We start from the raw sequence: 22,860 nt of genomic DNA on the forward strand, positions 1-22,860 counted from the left end.
AGACCAGTAAAATTCTGTTTATCAAAAATAGGCGCAGGTGCTTTGGCTCTCCATTTACTATGACCCATATCAATCAGAGTAGGAAAATTAGTCATATAAAGATTAAATGACCCTCACTAGTGAATACAGTCACCATTGGCAGAACAAATAGCATCCCGTCCTTTGATTCCAAAACTAGGGCTCATTTCACTATACCCCAGCCCTTCTGCTTGCCAGTGTTTCCTGGGCCAAGCTGGGCAGACACAGGATAGAGTGCTACTGTCCTTGGATTCCCTGCAAGGCATTCTGATCCAGACTGACCTTATATCTTAATCTGTGCTATAGGTTGCTCCAGTTAAACCGTCTCGGCCAAAAAGACACTTCTCTTCTGCTGGCACCATTGAAAGTGTCAACCTCGATGCCATCCCCCCGGCCATGGCTCGCCTGGACAACAGTGCTGCCAAGCACAAACTGTCTGTTAAGCCAAAAAACCAGAGGGTGTCAAAGAAGCACAGGCGGCTTGCCCGGGTGCGTAGAGCGTGTCCTGGCTGACCTGACAGGTGCCTTTGCTTGCTGGGCACTAATTCTGCCAAGTGCGTTGGTGTTGGGGTGGAGCCCTAGAAGGATCTTGGTCTCTGCACATTAGGAACTTGAGTGTACCTGCATGTGGGAATCTGCAGGTCTGTCTCCACTGCCCTTTCTGAGATAAGGCTGGTGGACCTCGGAGGGGAAGGTCATGGGTGGAGAGCTTGCCTTTCTAGCCAAAAGGCCTTCAGTCTGATTAGGGTAGACTTCTAAGCACTGGGCTTCAGGGGACATTAATGAAGTTCAAATCTCTCTTATTCTTTTTGTGTGTATATGTTGGGGAAGGCAGATACTGGGTATTGAATTCAGGGGTGCTCTACCTCTGCACTACATCCCCTGCCCTTTTTTAATTTTTTATTATGAGACAAATTTCATGAAATTGCCCAGACTGAGCCTCAGACTTGCCAATGCTCCACCTCAACCTCCCAAGTAGCTGGAATTATAGGCAAGCACCACATGCCTGACCCAAATCTCTTTCTTTGTCCATCTTCCTACTTTTTATTTATTTATTTTTTAGTTTTAGGTGGACACAATATCTTTTATTTTACTTTTATGTGGTGCTGAGAATCGAACCCAGTGCCTCACACATGCTAGGCGAGCATGCTACCACTTGAGCCACATCCCCAGTCCCCATCTTCCTACTTTTGGGCTATCTATTTTCCTGGTGTTAATTTATATTAAGAAAAAGGAATTTGGAAATGACAGAAGGGCTAGAGGGTAAACCACAAAGAGGAAGTTTTTCCCCTCCCACAGTTCACTCTTGCTTGGTGTGACCCTTGCCTGATTTCACCTTCACACTATTCCATATTCTATCCATAGAGGAAACTTCCAAGATTCCTAATGGAGGCCTGAAGCCTCGAATAGTTCTGGATACTACATAGGCCATGTTCTTTCTTATACATCCCTATTATACAGTTTATAAATTAGGCAAGAGATTAATTTATAAATTAGGTAAGAGATTAACAACAATTATAACAATTTACTGTAATAAAAGTAAATGTTGGACACAGTGGCATACACCCATAATCCCAGTTGCTGGGGAGGCTGAGGCAGGAGGATTTACAAATTCAAGTCCAGCCTAGACAACAGTGGCGGCAAATCGTCATCTGAAAAGAAGAAAGAAAGAGAGAGAGAGATTTAAAATGTGTAAATTATTCCAGAAACTTCCACTTACTATTTGGTTAAGGGCAGGTAACTGAAATCAACCTTGGATAAGGGGAGACTGCTGTGTGAGAACACCTGTCCCTTTTGAGACTGACAGGGCCGCCTGCATTGTGAATAGGAAGAGTAAGGGTTTTCTGCGAGAAAAGTAAAAGACTAATTCTATTTCCCTTCCCCTGTTAGGATCGACAAAATGAACCAGGTGGCCTTGACAGGCAGCCTTCCCTGGACCAAAATGGACACCCAGGAGAAGACAAGCACATGTGGCTTGAAGAGGAACCGGAGCCGCTGGATTCTGAGGAAGAGAAGAGACACCAAGAAGACTACTGGCGAGAACTAGAGGCCAAGTGCAAGAGGCAAAAGGCAGAAGCAGCAGAGAAGAGACGCCTGGAAGAGCAGAGGCAGCAGGCCCTGGAGAGGAGGCTGTGGGAAGAGAACAGAAGGCAGGAGCTCTTGGAGGAGGAAGGTGATGAAGAGGGGGGCGAAGAGGAGGAACTCCAGATAGAAATGGAAAAGGAAAGGGGGCCTGGGGAAGGGCTGCAGCGGGGCCCAGAAGAGCAAGGTTGCCGAGAACAAGAGCAGAGGGAGCCCGAGGACGCAGAGCGCCTGGAGGCTGAGGAACGGAGTCCCCTGCAGGAAGAGGCCCAGCGGCTGGAAGAGCTGAGGCAGCGCGTGGCCGAGAGGCAGCGTGAGGCCGAGAGGCAGAGGCAGGAAGAAGAAAAGGAATTGAAGGAACTCCGAAGGCTGGAGGCCCAGCGGCAGGAGGAGGAGGCCAGAAGGCTGGAGGAGCAGAGGCAGCGGGAGGAGCTGGAGGCTCAGAGAAGACGGGAGCAGGAGGAAAGGAAACGACTGGAGAAGCTCAGACAGCAGCAAGAGGAAGAGAAGCGAAGGCAAGAGTTGATACAGCAGGAGGAAATGGAGGCTTCTGGGCTACAGGAGGCCCCGAAGGAGCTTCCTCCGGAGGAAGAGAGGCAGCCGCAGCTAGAGGCCCGCAGAAGCCCGCTGAGCGCCCTGCAGAATGACTTTGAAGAGAAGCCAGAGGATGGAGAAGACCTAGAACTCAGAAGGCAACGAGAAAGCTCTGAGCAGGAGCAGAAGCAAGAGGCGGGGCAGGCAACAGATCAGCCTGGGAAGAGGGGCGACTTTCGCGAGGATGATCATCGCGTGGAGGACCAGAGAGAATCAGCCAAGATGGACCCTTCCCAGCAGCAAGAGGAGCAGAAGGAAGAAACGCTGCCCCTGGGGGAGAAGAACGAAGCCTCCACTCCAGAAAAGGAGAGAAAGGTGGAGGAGCTCAGGTGGCAGGAGGTGGATGAGAGGCAGACCATGCCCAGGCCCTACACGTTCCAGGTGTCCTCCGGAGGGAGACAGATTCTCTTCCCCAAGGTCAATCTGACCCCCGTGACCCCCGCCAAGGACGCGCGACCCAGCCCTGCTGCGCAGGAACCCAAGGCCCCCAGAGCCAGCGCGGCCTCGCACGCCCTGCCCTCCACCCTGAGCATCCCCCATACCGCCATCCTGGTCACTGGAGCTCAGCTCTGCGGCCCCGCCGTCAACCTGAACCAGATCAAGGACACGGCCTGCAAGTCCCTTCTGGGCCTGTCGGAAGAGAAGAGGCACATGGACGTCCCTACTGTGGAGCAGCCCGTCCGCGCCCCGGGCGAGCCCCGGGGAGGCGGCGGGAAAGCCAGGCCTCCGCAGGAGACCCAAAGCAGCGTGACCGCACTGGCCGAGTGGGCCTCCATTCGGTCCAGGATCCTGAAGAACGCCGAGAGCGAGCCGCGCGGCGACAGAGAGCAGGCGAGGCCAGCGGAGGAGCCCACTCCCAGGGCCCGATCTGACTCCCGCGGGAACCTCCGCAAGACCCCGCCCGTGAACGCCAAGTTCTCCATAATGCCCGCCTGGCAGAAATTCGCAGAAGGTGGCACCGAGACCTCCAAACAGAATACGGAGGCAGAGAGCATTAGAAAAAGACCCGGGCCCGGCGAAGAGACAGCGCCCCCGCCCTCGCCTGCTAGTACCCAGGAGTCCCGGAAGGGTCCAGAGAAGCCAGAGGTGCGCCACGAGCCAGCAGACACCACCGAGGGGTGCAAATTTGCCAAAGACCTTCCATCTTTCCTTGTTCCAAGCCTGCCTTCCCCTCCGCAGAAAGCGGTCCACACGGAATCCACAAGCACTGCGCACAGCGAGGCCACAAGTGGTGTAGCAAAGCCAGACCCCGGGATGCCAGGTGCAGAGGAAAAAGCCTCACCTTTTGGAATAAAGCTGAGAAGGACCAACTATTCCTTGCGCTTCCACTGCGACCAACAAGCGGAACAAAAGAAGAAAAAGAGGCACAGCAGCACGAGTGACAGTGGCGATGGGGGGCCTCCTGCCGGGGCCAGCGCCAATGCAGACAAAGAGACAGAGGGCGTGGCCCCCAAGCCTGGCCCATCCCTCCCCCAGGAAAGGAAGCAAGTCCTAGCCCCTCGAAGGGACTCTGCTGAAATCCCTTCCAGCCACTCTCCTCCTACAGCCCAGCCTGGACCCCCACCGTCCAGCAGCCAGGCCCCAGCTCCAGAGCACGACAAGGGAGCAAACAAGATGTCATTAGGGCAGAAACCAGCACTGGCTCCCAAGCCTGCCAGCCAGACCCCGCCGCCATCCCCGCTCTCCAAACTAAGTAGGCCCTACCTGGTAGAGCTGCTGGCTCGCAGAGCTGGGAAGCCAGACTCTGAACCCAGTGAGCTGTCCAGAGAGGGCCAGGAGGGCCAGGAGAGCAGTGGTACCCAGCCACCATCACCACCACCTCCAGAGGAAAGGAAGGGACAGAAGAGGGAAGAGGATGAGGAAGAGGTGCTGGAGAAGAAATCTTCTTCCCCACCTCTGTCTACCACTCTACTAGAGAGATCTTCCCAAATGCCTGAGGCGGGGAGGAAAGGTAGGTATTGTAAGGTGGAGCCTTGGTCTCTGTCCAGCTCATATATGCAAGAGCCTCAAATGCTGGCTGGAGTAGCCAGTGACTGATAGAGGCCAGACACCATTCTCAAAGGACACTCACTCATAGTCATAGTGAGACCCTTGTTATTTGATATGAAATATAGTCCTAATTAACAAAGGTGTCATTAACCATTCTAAGGGAAATGTGCAGTGACAAAAAAAAAAAAAAAAAAAAAAAAAACTAGTTTCCCGGACCAGTGTCTGTGCTCTGCCTCTGGGCAGTAGCTACACTGAGGTGGGAGGTTAGGGGCTTCAGACATCCCATCCTGTCTATGGGTCCCCTCTATGAATGCTCAGCTTTCACTTAATTTTATGTAAAATGCCCTGCAAATGCAGCCTCACATCCTCCCCAAAGTCTTGCCATTGTGAAGTCCTCCTTTAAAGAAATTTCAGAGCACCCTTTACTTCTAGCCAACCATGATGATTCTTTTCTTTCACTTTCTACATATGTATAATTTTTCTTTTTTCTCTGAACTACATCCTTTTTATTTTGAGACGGGGCTTTCTAAATTGCCAGGGTTGGCCTCGAACTTGCAAACTTCCTGTCTCAGCCTCCTGAGTAGCTGAGATTACAGGCATGCTCCACAGCACCCAACTCCTAACATCCTTTTTAAATTATCCACTTACCTAGCTTGTTTTTCTGAATGCACATGTTGAGCAGCAGCTTCTAGACTGTTTCTCCCTAATGATTTCTGTTTGTCCTGCTGAATGATGGGTCCATTTTTAGTTTTGACATTAGCTTTTGTGTTGTTACTTTTCTGGCATCTGCAAATTCCCTCTCAAGGCTTGGCCTGTTCTGTTGCTCACTTTCTCTCTCCTTGAAGAAAGAAAGTTCATGCTTGCTTCTTTCTTTTAGACATGATCCTTCAATTATTGTAATTTTCTCACCAAAACTATTATTGCCCAGCATTCAGATTTTGGGCTGTCAATATCTGCCAATTGAATTTTTCTTGATTGAGGGGAAAAAGAAAACATAGAAGCAAGACCCCCTACACCCCTGCCTTCTGGGACCTGCTGCCTCCATTCATGGGTGTTTTGCTATTCAACTTGCTGCCAGGGCTGACCAGATTTGTTTAACTGAACACCCGTCAGGATAAAAATGTTAAGCATAGACTTCCAATTTATTTGTTGGTCATATACATGTGGTACCATCATTAACTAGCGCCCCTGGGACATCATGTATATTTGGAATGAAGTTCATTGTAACAACAGTGGATGCTTTGCAAATCATGGTGCCATGTTTTATTTTCTTTGGCCAACTTCTTGTCAAATCTGAACTCTTCATAAAGTGGCAGGCAACGAGCTCTGCTATTTTCTGATGCTTACATTCTGTAGTAAATTGAGTTCTTTTATGCCATTTGTCCATCTTGTAAAAGATCATTTAGTTAAAAGAGATAGGATATTCCATGCACTCATCTGACTATGGAACCTTCCAATATGCTAAAAGCAAGAATTAGTGAGAACAACGATGTCAGTCCTTCCCAACCTCCCCCAACATCCCCCACAATGTAGCCCTCCCATCTTCCCTCATGATTCTTTAAACATCTGTTTGTTATATATAGTCTTTGGCTATGTGGGCTGAGTGAGGATGTCAGTATGTCTGAGTATTAAATATTAGAAAAGCATTTTTTATTTTTATACTTAGATAAGTAGAAATTCTAAATCATTGCTTTCTTCACTCCAGTGAATTGTCTTGCACATTCCCTAGGGTGTAGGCGCCCTTTTTTGAAGACCACTGCTTTACAAAGAGGTCTGAGTTCTGAAGGCTGAACAGGCCTCCAGAATATGTAGGCCACGCCCTCTGCCACTCCCTCTGCCAAGCCACTGTATTGATTTTGAACCCACCTCATGGGAATGGGTTGTACTATGTACAGACTTTGATTACTGGTATCATCTCATTCTAGAATTCCTACCTATTGTGGTATGCAGAACAGATAAATAATTAAGTACACCTTTCTCCAAGAAATAACCTTTGAGAGTAGTGACTTGAACCCTGTAACTGCAGGTATCACTTGCCTGTCCCTTAGAATTGGAAGACAGGAACTTGAGTTCACTGAGTTTAGAATGAAAGACAATAGGTTTAAATTGCAACAAAATCAATTTTTAATTAGAAATTATAAACTTGCTTCCTAAAAAAAGTATGCGATTGACAGAGAGCATCCCTGTCTGATAAAACCTTGATAAAATGAAAGATTTCATTGTGTTTGGATGATTTCAACAGCAGTCCTTCTTTGGACAGCTTCCAAGTACATTTATTTACACTGTTCCTGAGATGCTCACCAGCACATATGTTAGATAGTCTTGGCTCTGTTTTGTAGATGTGGATACCAGTATCTGTAAAGTTGGGTGTTTTCCTGGCGTCCACAGTGGTAACACCAGCATGAGTTCTTTCATACGATAAATTTTCTCCCCGTCACTCTACAGCTGCCCCTGGTAATCCTCACCTGGCATTTGTGAAATTCTGAAAGCCTTTGAACACTTTTTACAGCTAGGGATGGTGGCACATACCTGTTATCCCAGCAACTTGAGAAGTTGAGGCAGGAGGAATGCAAGTTCAAGGCCAGCCTGGGCAATTTACTGACACCCCTATTTCAAAATAAAATTTTAAAAATGGGCTGTAAATGTAGTTCAGTGGTAGAGGACTGTACTCAGTTTTAAGCACTGAAAAAAAAATTGTCGATCTGTAGGAGTTGTTTTTTGTTTCTTTTTTAGGTTTTTTTGTAGTTTCAGTCCCTTTTCTATTATTAAAAATCCCTCATTTTCAGTAACAGTAGCCTCATGTTAGTAACTAATAAGTTCCATCCAGAGTAATAATAATAAAAAGTTTTTTTTCAATTAAAATGTCTCCCTTCTGGGACTTGGGATGTGGCTCAAGTGGTAGCGCACTCACTTAGCATGCGTGAGGCACTGGGTTCCATCCTCAGCACCACATAAAAAAAATAAAGATATTGTGTCCACCTTAAAAAAAAAAAACCTAAAAAATAAATATTAAGAAAAAAATGTCTCCCTTCTCCCACCTGTCCTGCTTAGGTCTGAAATCCCTTAAGTGGGTTTGTGGACATGGCCAATGCTCCCTTTGCTTTCATCCCAGAAACTGGCTCTGGAGCTAGAGGAAAGGAAGGGAGAGAGGTGAAACATTTTGAGGTTCATTCTTCTTGGGTGCAGTGCTATTTCTTCTGTGGGTTCCTCAGATGCCTCGCCTGTCTCCCTCCACTTTTTCTCCTTCTCTGCAATGCTCTTACTATCAGTAGATCTCCTCCAATCTCCTCTTCCCCCTGCACCCTGGTTCTCAATCCATCTGCCCATCTCTGTCTTATAGCCCACCTGTGGACCCCAGACACCACTCACACAGCCTTTGCCCCAGCATACACTCTTCTCCATCTGCCAAGAGGAAGACACTTTTATTCTTCTTCCCATTTTTTGAGAAAGGAGAAGCACTTTTATGGATATATGATTGGGGAGAAACATTGTGAGTCCAAGGCTAGCTTCATCCAAACCACAGATTCTGTATCCCTAATACACCCCACCATCACAGAACTGCAGCCACCATCTATCTCTCCTCCACCTCTGACCCCAACCAGAGGTTTGGGTTTTTTTTTTTCATTTTAGTCAATTATTAATTTATTCAATTATATTTTGAAGGCATTTTTGACCCTTATGTTAAGCACCAGTCAATGTTTTTGGCAGGCTGCTTCAGACTGAAATTTTAGTTCAAAATTCTCTTTTGTATAATAGCTTTATATGAAAATCATTTAGGTCTTGGCAGTTTGGTTAGAAGTTTTACAAACAAGTGCTCCACAATTCTTGGGTAGGAAGCAGGAACTCATCAGGTTAGTTCCAGTATACGTAAACAACTCAGTACCGAATAAGCTTGAGGGGCAAAGACTTTTTTCAAATTTTCCAGTTAACTGAAAAATTATCAAAAATCTCCTTTCAATTTCACTTTTTAATTTTGTTTTTAAACCTTCTGATTTAAATGGTTTTTTTTCTTTTTTTTAGTTGTAGTTGGACACAATATCTTTATTTTATTTATTTTTATGTGGTGCCTCACACATGCTAGGCGAGTGCTCTACCACTGAGCCACAACCTCAGCCCTGTTTTGTTTTTCTTTCTTGTGTCAGATTATACCTGAATCTTTATTTGATGATTAGGGACATGCAATGTGCAAGTTTCATTATGAGGATAAATTATCTATGTACAGCCTTATAGAAGATGGAAAATTAAGCAGGGGGCCTGAGTTTGTAGCTCAGTGGTAGAGCGCTTACGTAGCATATGCAAGGCTCTGGGTTCTATCCCCAGTCCCAAAAAGTAAAAGGAAAATTAATTAGAATCTGCTTTTATTGCCTTTATTATTGTTGTTGTTTAAATTCCTCATTGAAACTTTCTAATTTGTTTTCTCATCATTTGATCTTTGTCCACACCCCGGAGCACAATATAAAAAAGTCAGTTGACCAAGAGCTCTGGTGGCAAGATTCTGGACTATCAAAGAGTAAACTTCTGTCGGATTACAAAAGAACAGGACTAAAATAAGCCCCTTTCCTTTGACTTGGTAAAGAATCCAATTCAAGAATGATTATCTCTTTACTTTTTACTTGAGAGTAAAGAAGAGGAACCTTTGTCTCATAGACATAAGTAATAGTAACAGCTCATTTTTGTAGAGTGACAACTGTATGCCAAGCATTGTTCTGAATATTCCAATCACCAATATTGTTTCAAATATCCTGATCAGATAAGGCATGTGCTATTATTTTCATTTTATTTATTAGAGAACTAAAGGTTAAGTAGCTCTTCTACAGTCATAAGATCAAAGCCAGACATGCCCAGTGTCAGAGCCCCATACTTACTCTGATACCAACCACCTGCCAGGTGTGAACACCCCCCACCCCCACCCCCACCCCCGCCATTGCAGTGACTGGAAGTCAGAAGACTCAGGGACAACTGGTTTACTGTGGATGCTGGTACTCCCAGCGGACAGATGAGGGCATCAGACCAAAATCATGGGATTCTCACTGTGTTCCTCAGAGCCTTGCTGCCCTCAGTAGCTCCTGAGGCAGAGCAGTGCCTGTTTGTCTTTCAAACATTGGGGTTCCACATAGAATGTTGTCTGCAAGAGTGGTGTGCAGGGGCATAGCTATTGCTAAAAAATAAATTTCATTAAAGCAGTGAATTCAAAGAAAAACAACCATGAGCCATATAACTGTCTTGGTCTCTGTAGACATGAGATTTGATGACACTGAAAATTTAATTTTCTTGCAAAGTAGCTTCTTCCATGTCTAAGGAAGAGAAATGACCCTTTTTCTATTGATCAAAGATGATACTTTCCCACCCAGTGGAGGCCCTCAGGCGACAGCACAGATTTGTGTGAAGAAGGAATATTTCCTAGGCTTATTAATATGCCACAAGACTTAGGGGGTAAGGAACTGGGACAAGTTAGCAGTTAATTTCACAGCAAACCTCTTTTGTCTTTTTCCCTACAGAGAAGCCGGTGCTTCAGAGTAGGCATTCTTTAGATGGCTCCAAAATTACAGAGAAAGTTGAAACTGCCCAGCCACTGTGGATAACATTAGCACTACAAAAGCAAAAGGGGTTTCGTGAGCAGCAAGCAACCCGAGAGGAGAGAAAGCAAGCCCGAGAAGCCAAACAGGCAGAAAAGCTCTCCAAAGAAAACGTGAGTAGCCTGCTCCACTGCTTTAATTTTGTTAGTCTAAGTTTGACTCTCTTTGAAGTCACAAGGACTAAAGAAAGAGAGGGAGACAGACAGACAGACAGACAGGAAGAGAAATGATAGGAGAGGATGATAGAGTTTATAGAAAGCAGAGTGGTAAATAAATTGACCACTTTTAAAATGGGGGACCAGCCAATCATGGTGGCATACACCTGTAATCCTAGTTACTTGGGAGGCTGAGGCAAGATGATTGCAAGTTCAAGCCCAGTACCACAAGAAAAGAAGAAAAGAGAGGAGAGAGAGGAGGGGAGTGGGCGTGGAAGGGGAGGGGATGAGGAGAGGAAGGAAGAATTGAAGGATCAAAGGATTGATCTGAGATGGTATATACATCGTAGTGATCCACACACAACATAGATACGGTAGTTCTCCTTATCTGAGGATTCAGTTTTCATGGTTACTTGAGGTCAACAGTGGTCCCCAAAATATTAATAGGAAATTCCAGAAATAACAATTTATGAGTTTTAAATTTATGAGTTTTAATAGTGTGATAAAATCTCATGCCATCCCATTCCATCCTTTGGGACATGAATCACCCCTTTGTCCAGTGTTTCCTCCCTGTTGGTTACTTGGTAGCCATCTTGGTTATCAGATCAACTGTCACAGGATCACAGTGATTGTGTTCGTTTTACTTAAGAATGGCCATAGGGGCTGGGGCTGTAGCTCAGTGGCAGAGCACTTGCCTAGCATGCTTGAGGCACTTGGTTTGATCCTTAGCACTGCAAAAACAATAATAAAATAAAATAAAGGCATGCCATCCATCTACAATGACAAAAAAAATGGCCATAAAACATAAGACAAGTGATATTGGCAATTTGAATATGCCAAAGTGAAACTGTGGAGTATTTTCTTGGTGTGTAAAAATGAAAGTTCTTGACAATATGAAATATATCAACATTGCTAACATCTAAGGTAAGAACATAACATAATATATGAAGGGTTCATTACTGTCCATGATTTCTGCAATCTACAGGGGTCTTAGAATAGATCCCTCATGGATAAGGGGAGAGTACTGTATATGAGAAATATGAAAATTATTTTATTTGAGCAGCAGTCAGAGAGCAAATCCAGAGCCTGTTCTGTAACCTGATTTTACAGTCAGCTTGATGGGGCTTTTCTGGAGAGTGACTTTCCTTCCTTGGTACACGGGCGCTGAGCTGCTCCCCCACTGGGGGCCAGGCTTGAGCACACATTGCTCACAAGTGTGCCCAGCCCTTCCTATGGGAACAGGTCAAGGCTGGCAGGTGGAACAGGACTTGAGGCTCTCCAGTTCAGGCTTTTCCACGTCACAGGTTGAAAACATGCTTTCCCTGTCTCTGCCCACTCAGGTCAGTGTGAGCCCGCAGCCTGGAAGCGGCAGTGTCAGCAGAGCAGGTTCCCTGCACAAATCCACAGCTCAGCCAGAAGAGACGAAGCCTGAGACTGCAGTGTCCAGGCTCGAGCGCAGAGAACAACTGAAAAAGGCCAACACTCTCCCTACGTCTGTGACAGGTAGGGAGCTGGTCCATTCCTGTTTGACTCTGGTTGCATGTTTCTCTTAGGACACGCTTAATTTCCTATAATGTTCTCACTAGCACAGCACTTTGGGCATCACAGAGTGATGTCTAGAACCCCATTCATAAACTTGCATATTAATAAAGCTCATCCAATAAAGACCACCAGGAACTTGCCTGTTATCAGTGGTATGATGGTAAATGTTTAGCCATCAGCTCTTCTGGGCGTGGAGAAACCTCTTTGTAGCATTTGCCATTTTCCATGGTGTAAATTCTTCCACTGTGGCCAATTTGAAGCTACTAATGTGACATTAACTGGTCAACTGGCCTAATTTTTTTTTTGGTGGAGGCGTCAGGAATTGAACCCAAAGTGCTGGGGATGTGGCTTAGTGCTAAAATGCCCCTGGGAATCCCCAGTATCCCCAGAAAAAGAAAAAAAAGATAAATGTGTGAAATCTCATATCTAAAATCTCCTACCTTGGAGCTCTACACCTTAGTTGGAAGTGGAAACTGCTTCTTTGTGTCCTAGTAACCCATGTGGCTCAGATGCTCCAGGCAAAACTATGACGGTCCCTCCTCACTGCTGTGATTTTAAACAGCATTTCTTATAGTCTAAGATTTGCAGTTAAGTTTCTCAGCACTGTGTCCTTGATGTTAATTAACAACAGGAGTTTTGGGTTTGTTTGTTTGTTTAGTATATACACTGCCAAAGCAATAACAATTTTCATATTTTCCTAACACATAAAAGACACTTTTTTAAAAAAATCTTTATTCTGTTAAAAGATAAAATGATCCAATAGTTTCCACTGTTTTCTTATTACAAATCACATGGAAGATAGATGAATCTGAACATGTTTCCTCCCAGGAGTTAACATAGCATCTGTTTTCCCTATTTGGCAACAATGTTGCCCAAAGAGCATCTGTCTTAGTCTATTTTCTGCTGCTGTAACAAAATACCTGAAACTTCATAGTTAATAAAGAGGGTCTTTTTTTTTTTTTTAAGCTCATAGATCAGGAAATCCAAGATTAGGCAGCTGCATCTGGTGAGGGCCTTTTGCTATTAAGATAGAAAGAGGATGGGCAAGCCGAGCATGGTGGCACACACTTGTAATCCCAGTGGCTTGGGAGGCTAAGGAAGGAAGATTGAGAGTTCAAAGCCAGCCTCAGCTACTTAGTGAGACCCTCAGCAACTAAGCAAGACCCTGTCTCTAAATAAAATTTTAAAAAGGGCTGAGGACATGGTTTAATGGTTGAGTGCCCCTGGGTTAAATCTCCAGTACCAAAAAAAGAAAGAAAATGGATGGGCAAGTGGGTGGAAAAGAGAAAAGGGAGGTGAATTTATGTGCTAGCTAACCTATTCATGTAATTAAAACATTCATCATCTATTCAGAAGGCTTGCCCCCATGACCCAAGAACCACTTTCCAACACTGTCACATTGAGGAATTAAGTTTCCAAAAGATGAGCTTTTGGGGGTCACACTCAAACTGTAGCAGTGTCCCAACCACCAGGCCAGGCTTCTTTCTGGTTACCTGGTACCTGAGATCTGGCTATATAAAGAGGTCTCAATATTAAACATGTATTTACTACTTGGTAAGATGGGGGGGGGGGTGCTGTTTGAAAAAACATTTTAGAACACTGTAATTTCTCTAGAAACTCCATAGGCATTATCATTGGCTTTTACATATAGGAATTAAAGATAGGTAGGATGGCAGCGGGAAGGGAAAGAGGGAATTTCTTTCAAAATAAAATAAAAGCTCTGAAGTTGAAGAGCGCATACCTTTCCCTGCCTGATTGGAAGTACCAAAGGGATATCACAACTCAACAGTGGCTCCAGTTTAATGAAACAGACATTTTCTGAAGTATTTTTCTTTCAATCACTATTGCCTGAGTTCTAGAAGCATATGTGTAGGCAATGGGGTGGGGGCGGGGGCAGTCACTAAATGTGAACCAAAGAGAAGATGTGAACCCTCTCACTTTCTCACAAAACTCTCTCACAGAAGCCTGTAAGCTCTGGTAAAGATGTGAGAGCAGCTGGGGTTGTGGCTCAGTGGTAGAGCACTTGCCTTGCACATGTGAGGCACTGGGTTCGATCCTCAGCACCACAGAAAATAAATAAATAAAGGTAGTGTTCATCTACTACTAAAAAAAAAAAAAAGAAGAAGAAGAAGAAGAAGAAGTGAGAGAATGCAAAGGAATTCCTAGAAAACTGCAAGTCACAAGAGCTGGCAGGATTCTTGAGACTCAGATGGAGGGACCCAGGGGATGTTTTGTGGAGGAGGCAGCTATTAACCCTGTCAGATTGATGGATTCAAACTGCTTTGATCTTTTTCTTTATGGGATTGACTGGTTGTATAACAGGAATTACAAAATTTGCCTTTATTTCTTGTATTCATGCAAGCATAGCTATTGTGTACAGAAAACTAGGCTTCTAGAAATCCACTGAAATTTGAACTTACTGAACTGTGATCGCTGTAACTCTCTAAGCAAGTTATAACCGCATAGCTTGCTTTCCCCAGATCTTCTCACTGAAGCCCACCTAGGAACTTGCCTCTCTTGTGTTTCAGTTTTCTTCATCATACCGATAATTCAAAATGTGCTTCTGCAGTAAGAGATGGGGAGATGTGGGCTACAAAATCTCATTTAGGGCTGGGATTGTGGCTTAGCGGTAGAGTGCTCGCCTAGCACATGCAAGGCCCTGGGTTCGATCCTCAGCACCACACAAAAATAAATAAAATAAAGATATTGTGTCCAACTACAACTAAAAAATATATATTTAAAAATTTTTTTCATTTAGATAAGATACATATTTGTGCAACATGGTGCCTATGATTAATAAGAATCTATTCTTGAAAAATGCTAACAGTAAATTTTAAATGTACTCAGCACAAAAAGGTAACTTTGTGAAGGAATGCATGTTAATTAGCTAGATTTTGCCATCCCACAATGTGTATATATATTTAAAACATTATGGTATACACAGTAACTACATATAATTCTGTTAATTAAAAAAAATTTTTTTAAATGTGGTTCTGACTTATTCCTTTCTCTTTTTGCTTCCAAACAAAATGTAGTGGAGATCTCGGACTCAGCTCCCCCAGCACCACTAGTGAAAGAAGTCACCAAGAGATTCTCCACCCCAGATGCTGCCCCTGTGTCCACGGAGCCAGCCTGGCTGGCTTTGGCCAAAAGAAAAGCGAAGGCCTGGAGCGACTGTCCACAGATTATTAAGTAAAAAGTGACTCTTACCCATTCCTATTGCCTGTTATTGGCTCCTCTCTTGCCCTTTTTATTTATTTATTTTTTATATGAGGTAAAGAAACCAAGTTAGGGAAAAGAAGCATGTTTTATAGGTTCTATAATAATGTTTAGAAACTGAACTGGTGGTGTTCATTGTAAAGAGTGGATTTGCACAACCCTAGGTCCTGGTGCCTTGAGCTCCCCCTAATTCTCAAGAGTCAATTCCGTCCAAGGGACCACATGAAGCAAAATCTCCAAACTAATAGCTCCTCTTGAAAGCCTACCGTGCTCATCCCATGGTCCTTCTACACGTGTACACCCACACACCATTCAGGACATGTCTTTTGCCAACCTTTGTGATGGTTTTTTGATTCTCTACCCTTAATTTCTTCTATCCAAAACATGAATGTTACCATATATTTGGGTGCATCTACTCTTTCTACAACAATGATAAAAGGATTTTATGTAAGTTAGAAAAAGAATGCCTATCCTCCTGAATGCAGTAACTGGGAATCACAAGGATCAGTCTGCCTCCCAATTCTGTGCCCATGTCCAGTTTTCATGAATTCTCCTGCCCCAAATCTGTCAGATGGAAGGCAAATCCATTCACTCTTCTAGCTCACTGTGGACCCACAATACCATCAATACAGTGTGAGTCTCTGTCATACTAGTACCCTCAAGGACATGTGAAACATGCGGCCCAGTTGGCTCCTAGGAAACATTTTTTTAATTTAATGTGGCAAAGAAAGTTCTTGTTACAAGTTCTTGTTCTAGCTCTGAGACTCTCTACCTAGAGCATGTGGCTCATAAGGTATCCAGGCTACATCCCAGGCCTACTGAATCAATCCTGTGAGACCAGGGCCAGGAACGTACAAGCTGGCAAGAATTCTTGAGGTGATGCTAATGTATCTAATGTTATGAACCTTGGGATTCACTTATTCTAATGTAGTCTCATTTTCTAGACTCTGAAGGGGCAGCTCATTCAAACAAAAGTGAGATAATAATAATAAACAGCTACCTAAACCAGCCATTAATTAGAAAAATACGTCAGGCTATTGACATTACGTGTCTCTGAAGATTCCCTTTGGTCTTTAGGGAAAAATTGCAGAAAGCCAAGATTTGAAGCCTTTGTACTAAGAATTTCCTGCAGGAATTTTTTTTTTTTCTTTACTATAATTGAACAATTCATACTTAGAGTCAAATGTTCAGTAGCATTTAAAATTCAGAGTATTCACCTTGCTACCTTTAAAAAACATCTCAGAGTTTTAAGTGGCCTTGTTATTATCATACACATGTGCATACTAAAAAAGGATTTTGCAATCTCAAAGCCACACATATTTATTTTTATTTCCCTGAATTTGCTTTACACAGAACACAAACATACCAGCAAATCCTTTCCCACCACATACTGTGGCACTAACTTTATATTTCATGGTATTGGCATATTCCCCTTTTCATAGATTTCATAGATTCTTACTCCAAAATGTAGGTGCAAATTCTTGGCCCAGTGCAGGGGGAATTACATCCATTTTCCTCTCCTACAAAAACATTTTATAGTATTCATTATTACTTTTCTAGTATACATTATTACTTTTACTCAATATGCAATGTGCTGTCCTTAAAGAAAGAATGACAGCAAAGTTATTCACCATATTGAAAGCACTTTCTTTCTAGAAACAATGGCTCAGCTTCACTGTAGCAGCTGGCATGTGTGGCCAAATGGATAGTTGTTCTCTTACAAATTGGATTTAATATTATATATACTGGACCTTCAAACTGTTAAGAATCAACGTAACATATTTTTATTGCTACTGGAAGCAATTAATATCCCACTGCACGTTTTCCATGCTGATGCTCATTTCTAAGTCTTATGTGTAGGCATTTGTTAGTTCAATGACTTCCTCACTGATAAAACACTTTTTAATGGGAATCGCCACCTAGAACCCTGGAATTATAGTGCTAAGGTAATTCTTCTGAATTGACTTTTTCTTTCATCTTATCAGCTTTGGACAATATCACAGTAATGGCAGGGAACAGATGAGGAAATAAGATCATTAACAAAGAATGGAAGATTAGTCAAGTCTGTACTGGCTCAGGTCTCATACCAAGTAGGAGAAATGCCTGAGTTAAAAATGCTCCATCTATGTTTTTTTAAGAGTCTACTGGGGTAAAGGCAGTCACCATATTTATTTCTAACAACTTCTAAAAGATACATGTTTAACATTTCATTTACACATCACCCCAAATTTGCACTAAATACCAATGAAGTGTTATTTTGATTTAGTTGTGTTGTAGTCTTTTCTGAGCAACAAAACTATAGGAAAATTCTGTAAAACCATATAAAGAGCTTAAGAGTTTTTTTTTTTTTTAATGAATGATTGTTAAATACATGAGGTTTTTGTTTTGTTTTGAATCTGGCAAAATTATAGATGATTAACCTCTGGTTCATAGACTTATATGTAAAACTAGAGTTTTTTGTTTACTTTTTTAATTTTTCAAGTGCAATTGTTTCTTACAAATATTATTACTATTAAATTATCAGTTTAGCCAGTTATCTGCAAATGTATAGTATGTATTGTCTCTTCTTGTGACATTTAGTTTAATTGCTTATTTTAAAGCAGAAATATTAGCTACAAGTGTCTTGCAATATTTTTACCAACAATAAAGCTAAGTAGAGACTTAATGAAAATACCTTAGTGTGATTTTAATATTATTTTGGGATTTTGGTTGTATAAAGTTTTAATGTAAAATGTCCATTATTGAAGGGGAAAAGATCTTTCAATAAAAAATACCAACAAGATCTTTGGCACTGATGGATTTCCTTTTTAAGCTGAAGTTTATACTTACTTGATGACCATCTACAAGCAGTCTCAATTACAGAGCTATTGGGAAAAAGAATTTCAAAGTGTTTTATATAGTACTTTATTATACTTTTCCTAGGTATTTTGGAGAAAATAATTAACAGGGACAAATGTTTGTTTCAATCCTGAATGACTTGAGTCTCAAGACAAAATAATCCTATAGCCTCCTTATAATGCAGACCATGTCCAGACAGGTCAGCTTTAGTCAAGAGCCTGTGACAGTGCAGCTGGGGCTGACTCACAGGGCTGGACCAGGTTGAAGTAAGGTCAATCAGGCACTTGCCTCAGGTAACTAGAGAATTTTATTTTAATGCAATATTTTAAAACATCAAAATGCAAAAAAAAATTTTAAATACCACAGTGGAAAAAAGTCCAAGTCAGGTTCAGGAGTACTGATTTTCCTTTTGCTTACAGGCTCCAGCGTGGCCCATCAGGGCACCCCACTCTCAGCCTTGCTCAACCCAAATGTGCACAAGAACTCCAAGTGATTAAGTGATTAAGGCTTGAGATACACTGATCTAAAAGGTGAAGACAGGTCTTTTAGACAGCCAACACTAACGTCCCCTGCCTGGGGCACTGTTCAAGTAATGGGTCTTGATGGGAGCACCCACTTCCTACCACAGATGTGCTTTACTATACTGCTTTGAGGGTGTGAAACTTGTTTCACTTTAAATTGGAAAAGAATGAATTGGGAGCAACTGAACAAAAGATGGAAGAACTGTGAAGAAGCCTGTGGTGATGCCAGTCATGGGGAGCAATTCCCAGTATTAATGGAGGGAACCAAAAGTGGAACATTTAGAACTTAAAAGGATAGCAACCAACTTGTGAAGAATTTGAATAGGGCTCAAGCTATGTAGCCAGGAATGCCTAAAATCACCATAGATCAATTTGAAACTACACAGTGTGTGGGGGGGTGAGGGGGTGTGTTTGTGTGTGTGTATAAATTCTACATTAGTACTTTAGTTCACTTAAAAAATACCAATTATGAGGATGTAGTTCAGTAGTAGAGTGGTTGTCAACCTGGTCTGATCCCCAGCTACACACATACACACACACCAACAACAAAAAGGAACTTAATTTGACAGCTCCTATCTTTGAAAAGCTTTTGCTGTAAATCTCAGTGTAAATAAGTGAATGGTGAATTGCATCACTGTTTGTTTCTAACCCATTGAGTTATATTTTGATCTTTTTTTCCCACAGAGGTGTTTTCTTAAAACCCAAACTCTTTTAGGGTTCTCTACAGAAATATCACCAACAGGACTTAAAAAAAAATGTGTGTGCATGTATATGTGTGTGTGTGTGTGTGTGTGTGTATTTATATATGTATATACATGTATTTATATGTGTGTATATATATAATAAGTCTTTATACATATATATGACTTCTTATACACAACATATAAAATATGTAGCACTAATGTGCGTTCTCCACAGAAACATAACCAATACGAGATAGGGAGAGATGGATTAATGGAATATGGGAATTAACTCATCTGACTATAGAGGCTGAGAAGTCCCACCATCTACCGTTTACAAGTTGCAGACCCAGGAAAGCATGTGATATAATTCAGTCCAAATCCAAAAACCTCAGAACACAGGGGCCTGAGAAGCTAGGAGAGGTAGTAGTTGCTGGTGTAGGTCCCATAGTCCAAAAGCCCCCAAATCAAGAGCTCTGTGTCTAAGGGCAGGAAAGATGGTTACTCCAGCTCAAGAAGAGAATCTGTCCTTTTTCTGTCTTTCTGTTATATTTAGGCCCTTATCAGATTGGATAATGCCCACCCACAGTGGCCCATTGGTGAAGACGGACCTTCACTCAAGTTTATTGCTTCAATTTCAAATTTTTTTTTAAATTTTTTAATATTTATTTTTTAGTAATCGGCGGACACAACATCTTTGTTGGTATGTGGTGCTGAGGATCGAACCCGGGCCGCACGCATGCCAGGCGAGCGCGCTACCGCTTGAGCCACATCCCCAGCCCTCAATTTCAAATTTTAATCTGTTCTTAAAACACCTTCACAGGCACACCCAGAAATAGTGTTTTAACAACTATCTGCCCATCTGTCTTAGTCCGTTTTCTATTATAACTGAATACCACATTACTACAGACTAGTCATTTTGCTCTTAGTTCTGAAAGCTGAAGTTTAAGAGCAGTAGCTGCATCTGACAAGGTTCTTTTTGTTGGAGGGGATTCTCTGCAGAGTCCCAAGCCTGTACAAGGCATCACATGTCAAGACAATGTCCTAGATCAGGTCTCTTCTTATTATAAGAGGACACAGTCCAAAGGGATGAGGGCCCCACCCTTATGGCCTCACTTAACCTTAATCATCTCTGAAAGGTCCCACTCTAATTCCATCCTCAGATTAAGTTTCTACCTCCTAATACCTCACAATGGGAATTAGATTCCGATTTGAGTTCAGGTGGAACATTCAAACCACAGCAGCATCCCTTTGACTAATTGAAAATTTTTGACACCAAATTAACCTTCACACCTAATTAAAAGAAAGCACTACTAAATATATTGATGTTCTGTCCTTGCCTTCTTAAAAGTTTATGCTGCTCCTACAGGAAGTAAAATATCGTTTGCTCTCTATTAAAGTATAGCAGGCACATTTCTTAACCAAAATATAATCTTTAATATAAAATATTATATCATGCTCATCATGGTAAATATTTTCAAACATTTCACAGATAGAAACTGGACTTGATTATTTTTGACTTCCACTCAATAAATCCAAACAATAAATATAATTATTTCTACACCCAATAATAAGCATTGATTCCCAGACTACAGGCGAGGAGAAGACTTCTCCAGGAAGTTCATATACACTTTGTAATTTTCCACTCTGAGATTCCAAGATCCACAGTTTCCCATCAGTAGACGCTGCTGCCAGTAACATTTCATTGCTGCAATTATGGTTATGGAAAACAAATGGTGTTGCATACACCCTTGAAGTAGTTTCAAATTTCCATTGGAGATGACCTTCCATATTACAACAGTAGATAAAGAAGTCATGGGAACCAAAAAATATTTCTTGCTCTGATGCTGCAGTACATGGGGATGAAAAGATTGGTCCACTAGTAGAGAACTGCCAAACCTATACAAGGGAAGTAAAAGCAAAAATAATACATTCACCTAACTGCAAACTTCTGCCTTAGATTAAAGCTCTACAAGTTTCTTAATACAGACGTAAGTGATGTCAGCTTTTTGACTGGTAACTACAAATACAGATAACGATGCCTTCTTCTAAAAAGTAGCACCATCCTAGTAACCTCTGTCCCAGTAGTAAAATCCAGGACAAAATACACGGAAGCATTCTTATTATAGGATATTATGAAATAAAATTAATTTTCAACTCATTTGAGAGTTATTACTGTTATGTTCAGACACATTGGTTTCAATGTATCTTATTTAAAAACTTCATCTTACTCTATTCTCTAAAGGTAGGGAGAAGGACATAATTGGGCTCAAAGAGTTTACATGCAATAATTTAGAGCTTTACACAAAAACATGAGTTGTGGGGCTGGGGTTGTGGCTCAGTGGCAGAGCACTCCCTTAGCATGTGGGAGGCACTGGGTTCAATCCTCAGCACCACATAAATATAAATAAATAAAGGTTTTGTGTCCAACTATGACTAAAAAAATATATTAAAAAAAAAAAACAGGAGTTGTGTGTCTGCCCCATGGGTATCTACTATTTCCTCATTTCAAAGCCACTATAAATAAACTTCTGGGTTTTATTTATAGAAGAAAAGATATAAGGGAAAAAAAGGGCATGATATCTAAGGTAACTGCAGAGCAACAGCATAATGGAAAAAATAAGAAAACAGTGGACATATTCACAAAATATGATTTGTGAGCTCAATACTATCTTGACTTGTACAAAATCACTTTTATTTTTCATGGCTCATACAAAAAGAAAGACAGGGGCAAAACAGCATGTGCCTTTGCCTCATCTTACTTCTCAGAAATCTCAAGGTGAGAATATATTCATACTACTTTGTAAATAAAATTAAGTGAATGTAATAATAAATTCATTACAACTTATTACACAGAGCAAAAGGAACTGCTAAGTTAAGAAAAATGAATAAAATTAAAAGCATATAGAATCAAGCCAGGCATGGTGGTACACACTTGTAATCCCAGCAATTTGGGAGGCTGAGGCAAGAGAATCCCAAGTTTAAGGTTGGTCAGCCTCAGCAACTTTAGTGAGGCGCTAAACAACTTAGTGAGACCCTTTCTCAAAATAAAAAATAAAAAGGGTTGAGGACTTAGCTCAGTTGTAAAGTGCCCCTGGGCTCAATCCCTAGAACAACAACAACAAAAAAGGCATACAGAATCAAGCTCAGTTGTTGATGAGCTATTTGTTGTAGCAAGTACACTCTCAAATCTACAAAATAATTCCCCAAATCCAGAATGCAGCAGAAATTGTGCATAAAGGAGCCACTGGAGAAATTTACAAAAGTGCTGATTATCCCAAGCAAAGAGCTAATATAACCCAGAAAAAGCCTACCTTGTCAGTCATAAAGTTGAGAAATGAGACAAACACAAAATGGAATTCTAACTGCAGAACAGATTTTGGTTTTCATATTAAAAGGCAAATGCATCTTTAAACGTTCTTTTCACCTTTATGCTGGGGATTAAACCCAGGAATATTCTACCACTGAACTACACAACAAGTCCTTTTTATCTTTTGAGACAGGATCTTGCTAAATTGTCCAAGCTTGCCTTGGGGGTGTGCCTTTGTGGTATATATTTTGTTTCTGGCAAGTGGAGTCTCTCTCTGCTTCCTGATCAGCATGTGAACAGTTTTGCTCCACCACACTCTTCCACTATGATGTTCTG

At 42.1% G+C, this 22,860-nt stretch overlaps 2 protein-coding genes across 6 annotated transcripts in view; one reads left to right on the forward strand and one right to left on the reverse strand.

The window, feature by feature from the left end:
* CRACD (capping protein inhibiting regulator of actin dynamics) overlaps positions 1–17,319 on the forward strand; it is a 29,473-nt gene extending 12,154 nt beyond the window's left edge. For both annotated transcript variants that reach the window (XM_081304102.1, XM_081304101.1), the window contains 5 exons: positions 325–507; positions 1,909–4,645; positions 10,182–10,372; positions 11,755–11,917; positions 14,992–17,319. In XM_081304102.1, coding sequence (XP_081160228.1) covers positions 325–507; positions 1,909–4,645; positions 10,182–10,372; positions 11,755–11,917; positions 14,992–15,152 — 3,435 coding nt within the window. In that variant the 3' untranslated portion in view covers positions 15,153–17,319. The remainder of the gene's footprint in view (positions 1–324; positions 508–1,908; positions 4,646–10,181; positions 10,373–11,754; positions 11,918–14,991) is intronic.
* A 2,683-nt stretch (positions 17,320–20,002) lies between these two features.
* The window catches only part of AASDH (aminoadipate-semialdehyde dehydrogenase), a 31,536-nt gene continuing 28,678 nt past the window's right edge, over positions 20,003–22,860 (reverse strand). For all 4 annotated transcript variants that reach the window (XM_081304106.1, XM_081304105.1, XM_081304104.1 and 1 more), the window contains one exon: positions 20,003–21,113. In XM_081304106.1, coding sequence (XP_081160232.1) covers positions 20,724–21,113 — 390 coding nt within the window. In that variant the 3' untranslated portion in view covers positions 20,003–20,723. The remainder of the gene's footprint in view (positions 21,114–22,860) is intronic.

The sequence above is a fragment of the Spermophilus citellus genome (assembly GCF_964194105.1).
Source record: "Spermophilus citellus genome assembly, chromosome: 8".
Classification (NCBI taxonomy): Eukaryota; Metazoa; Chordata; class Mammalia; order Rodentia; family Sciuridae; genus Spermophilus; species Spermophilus citellus.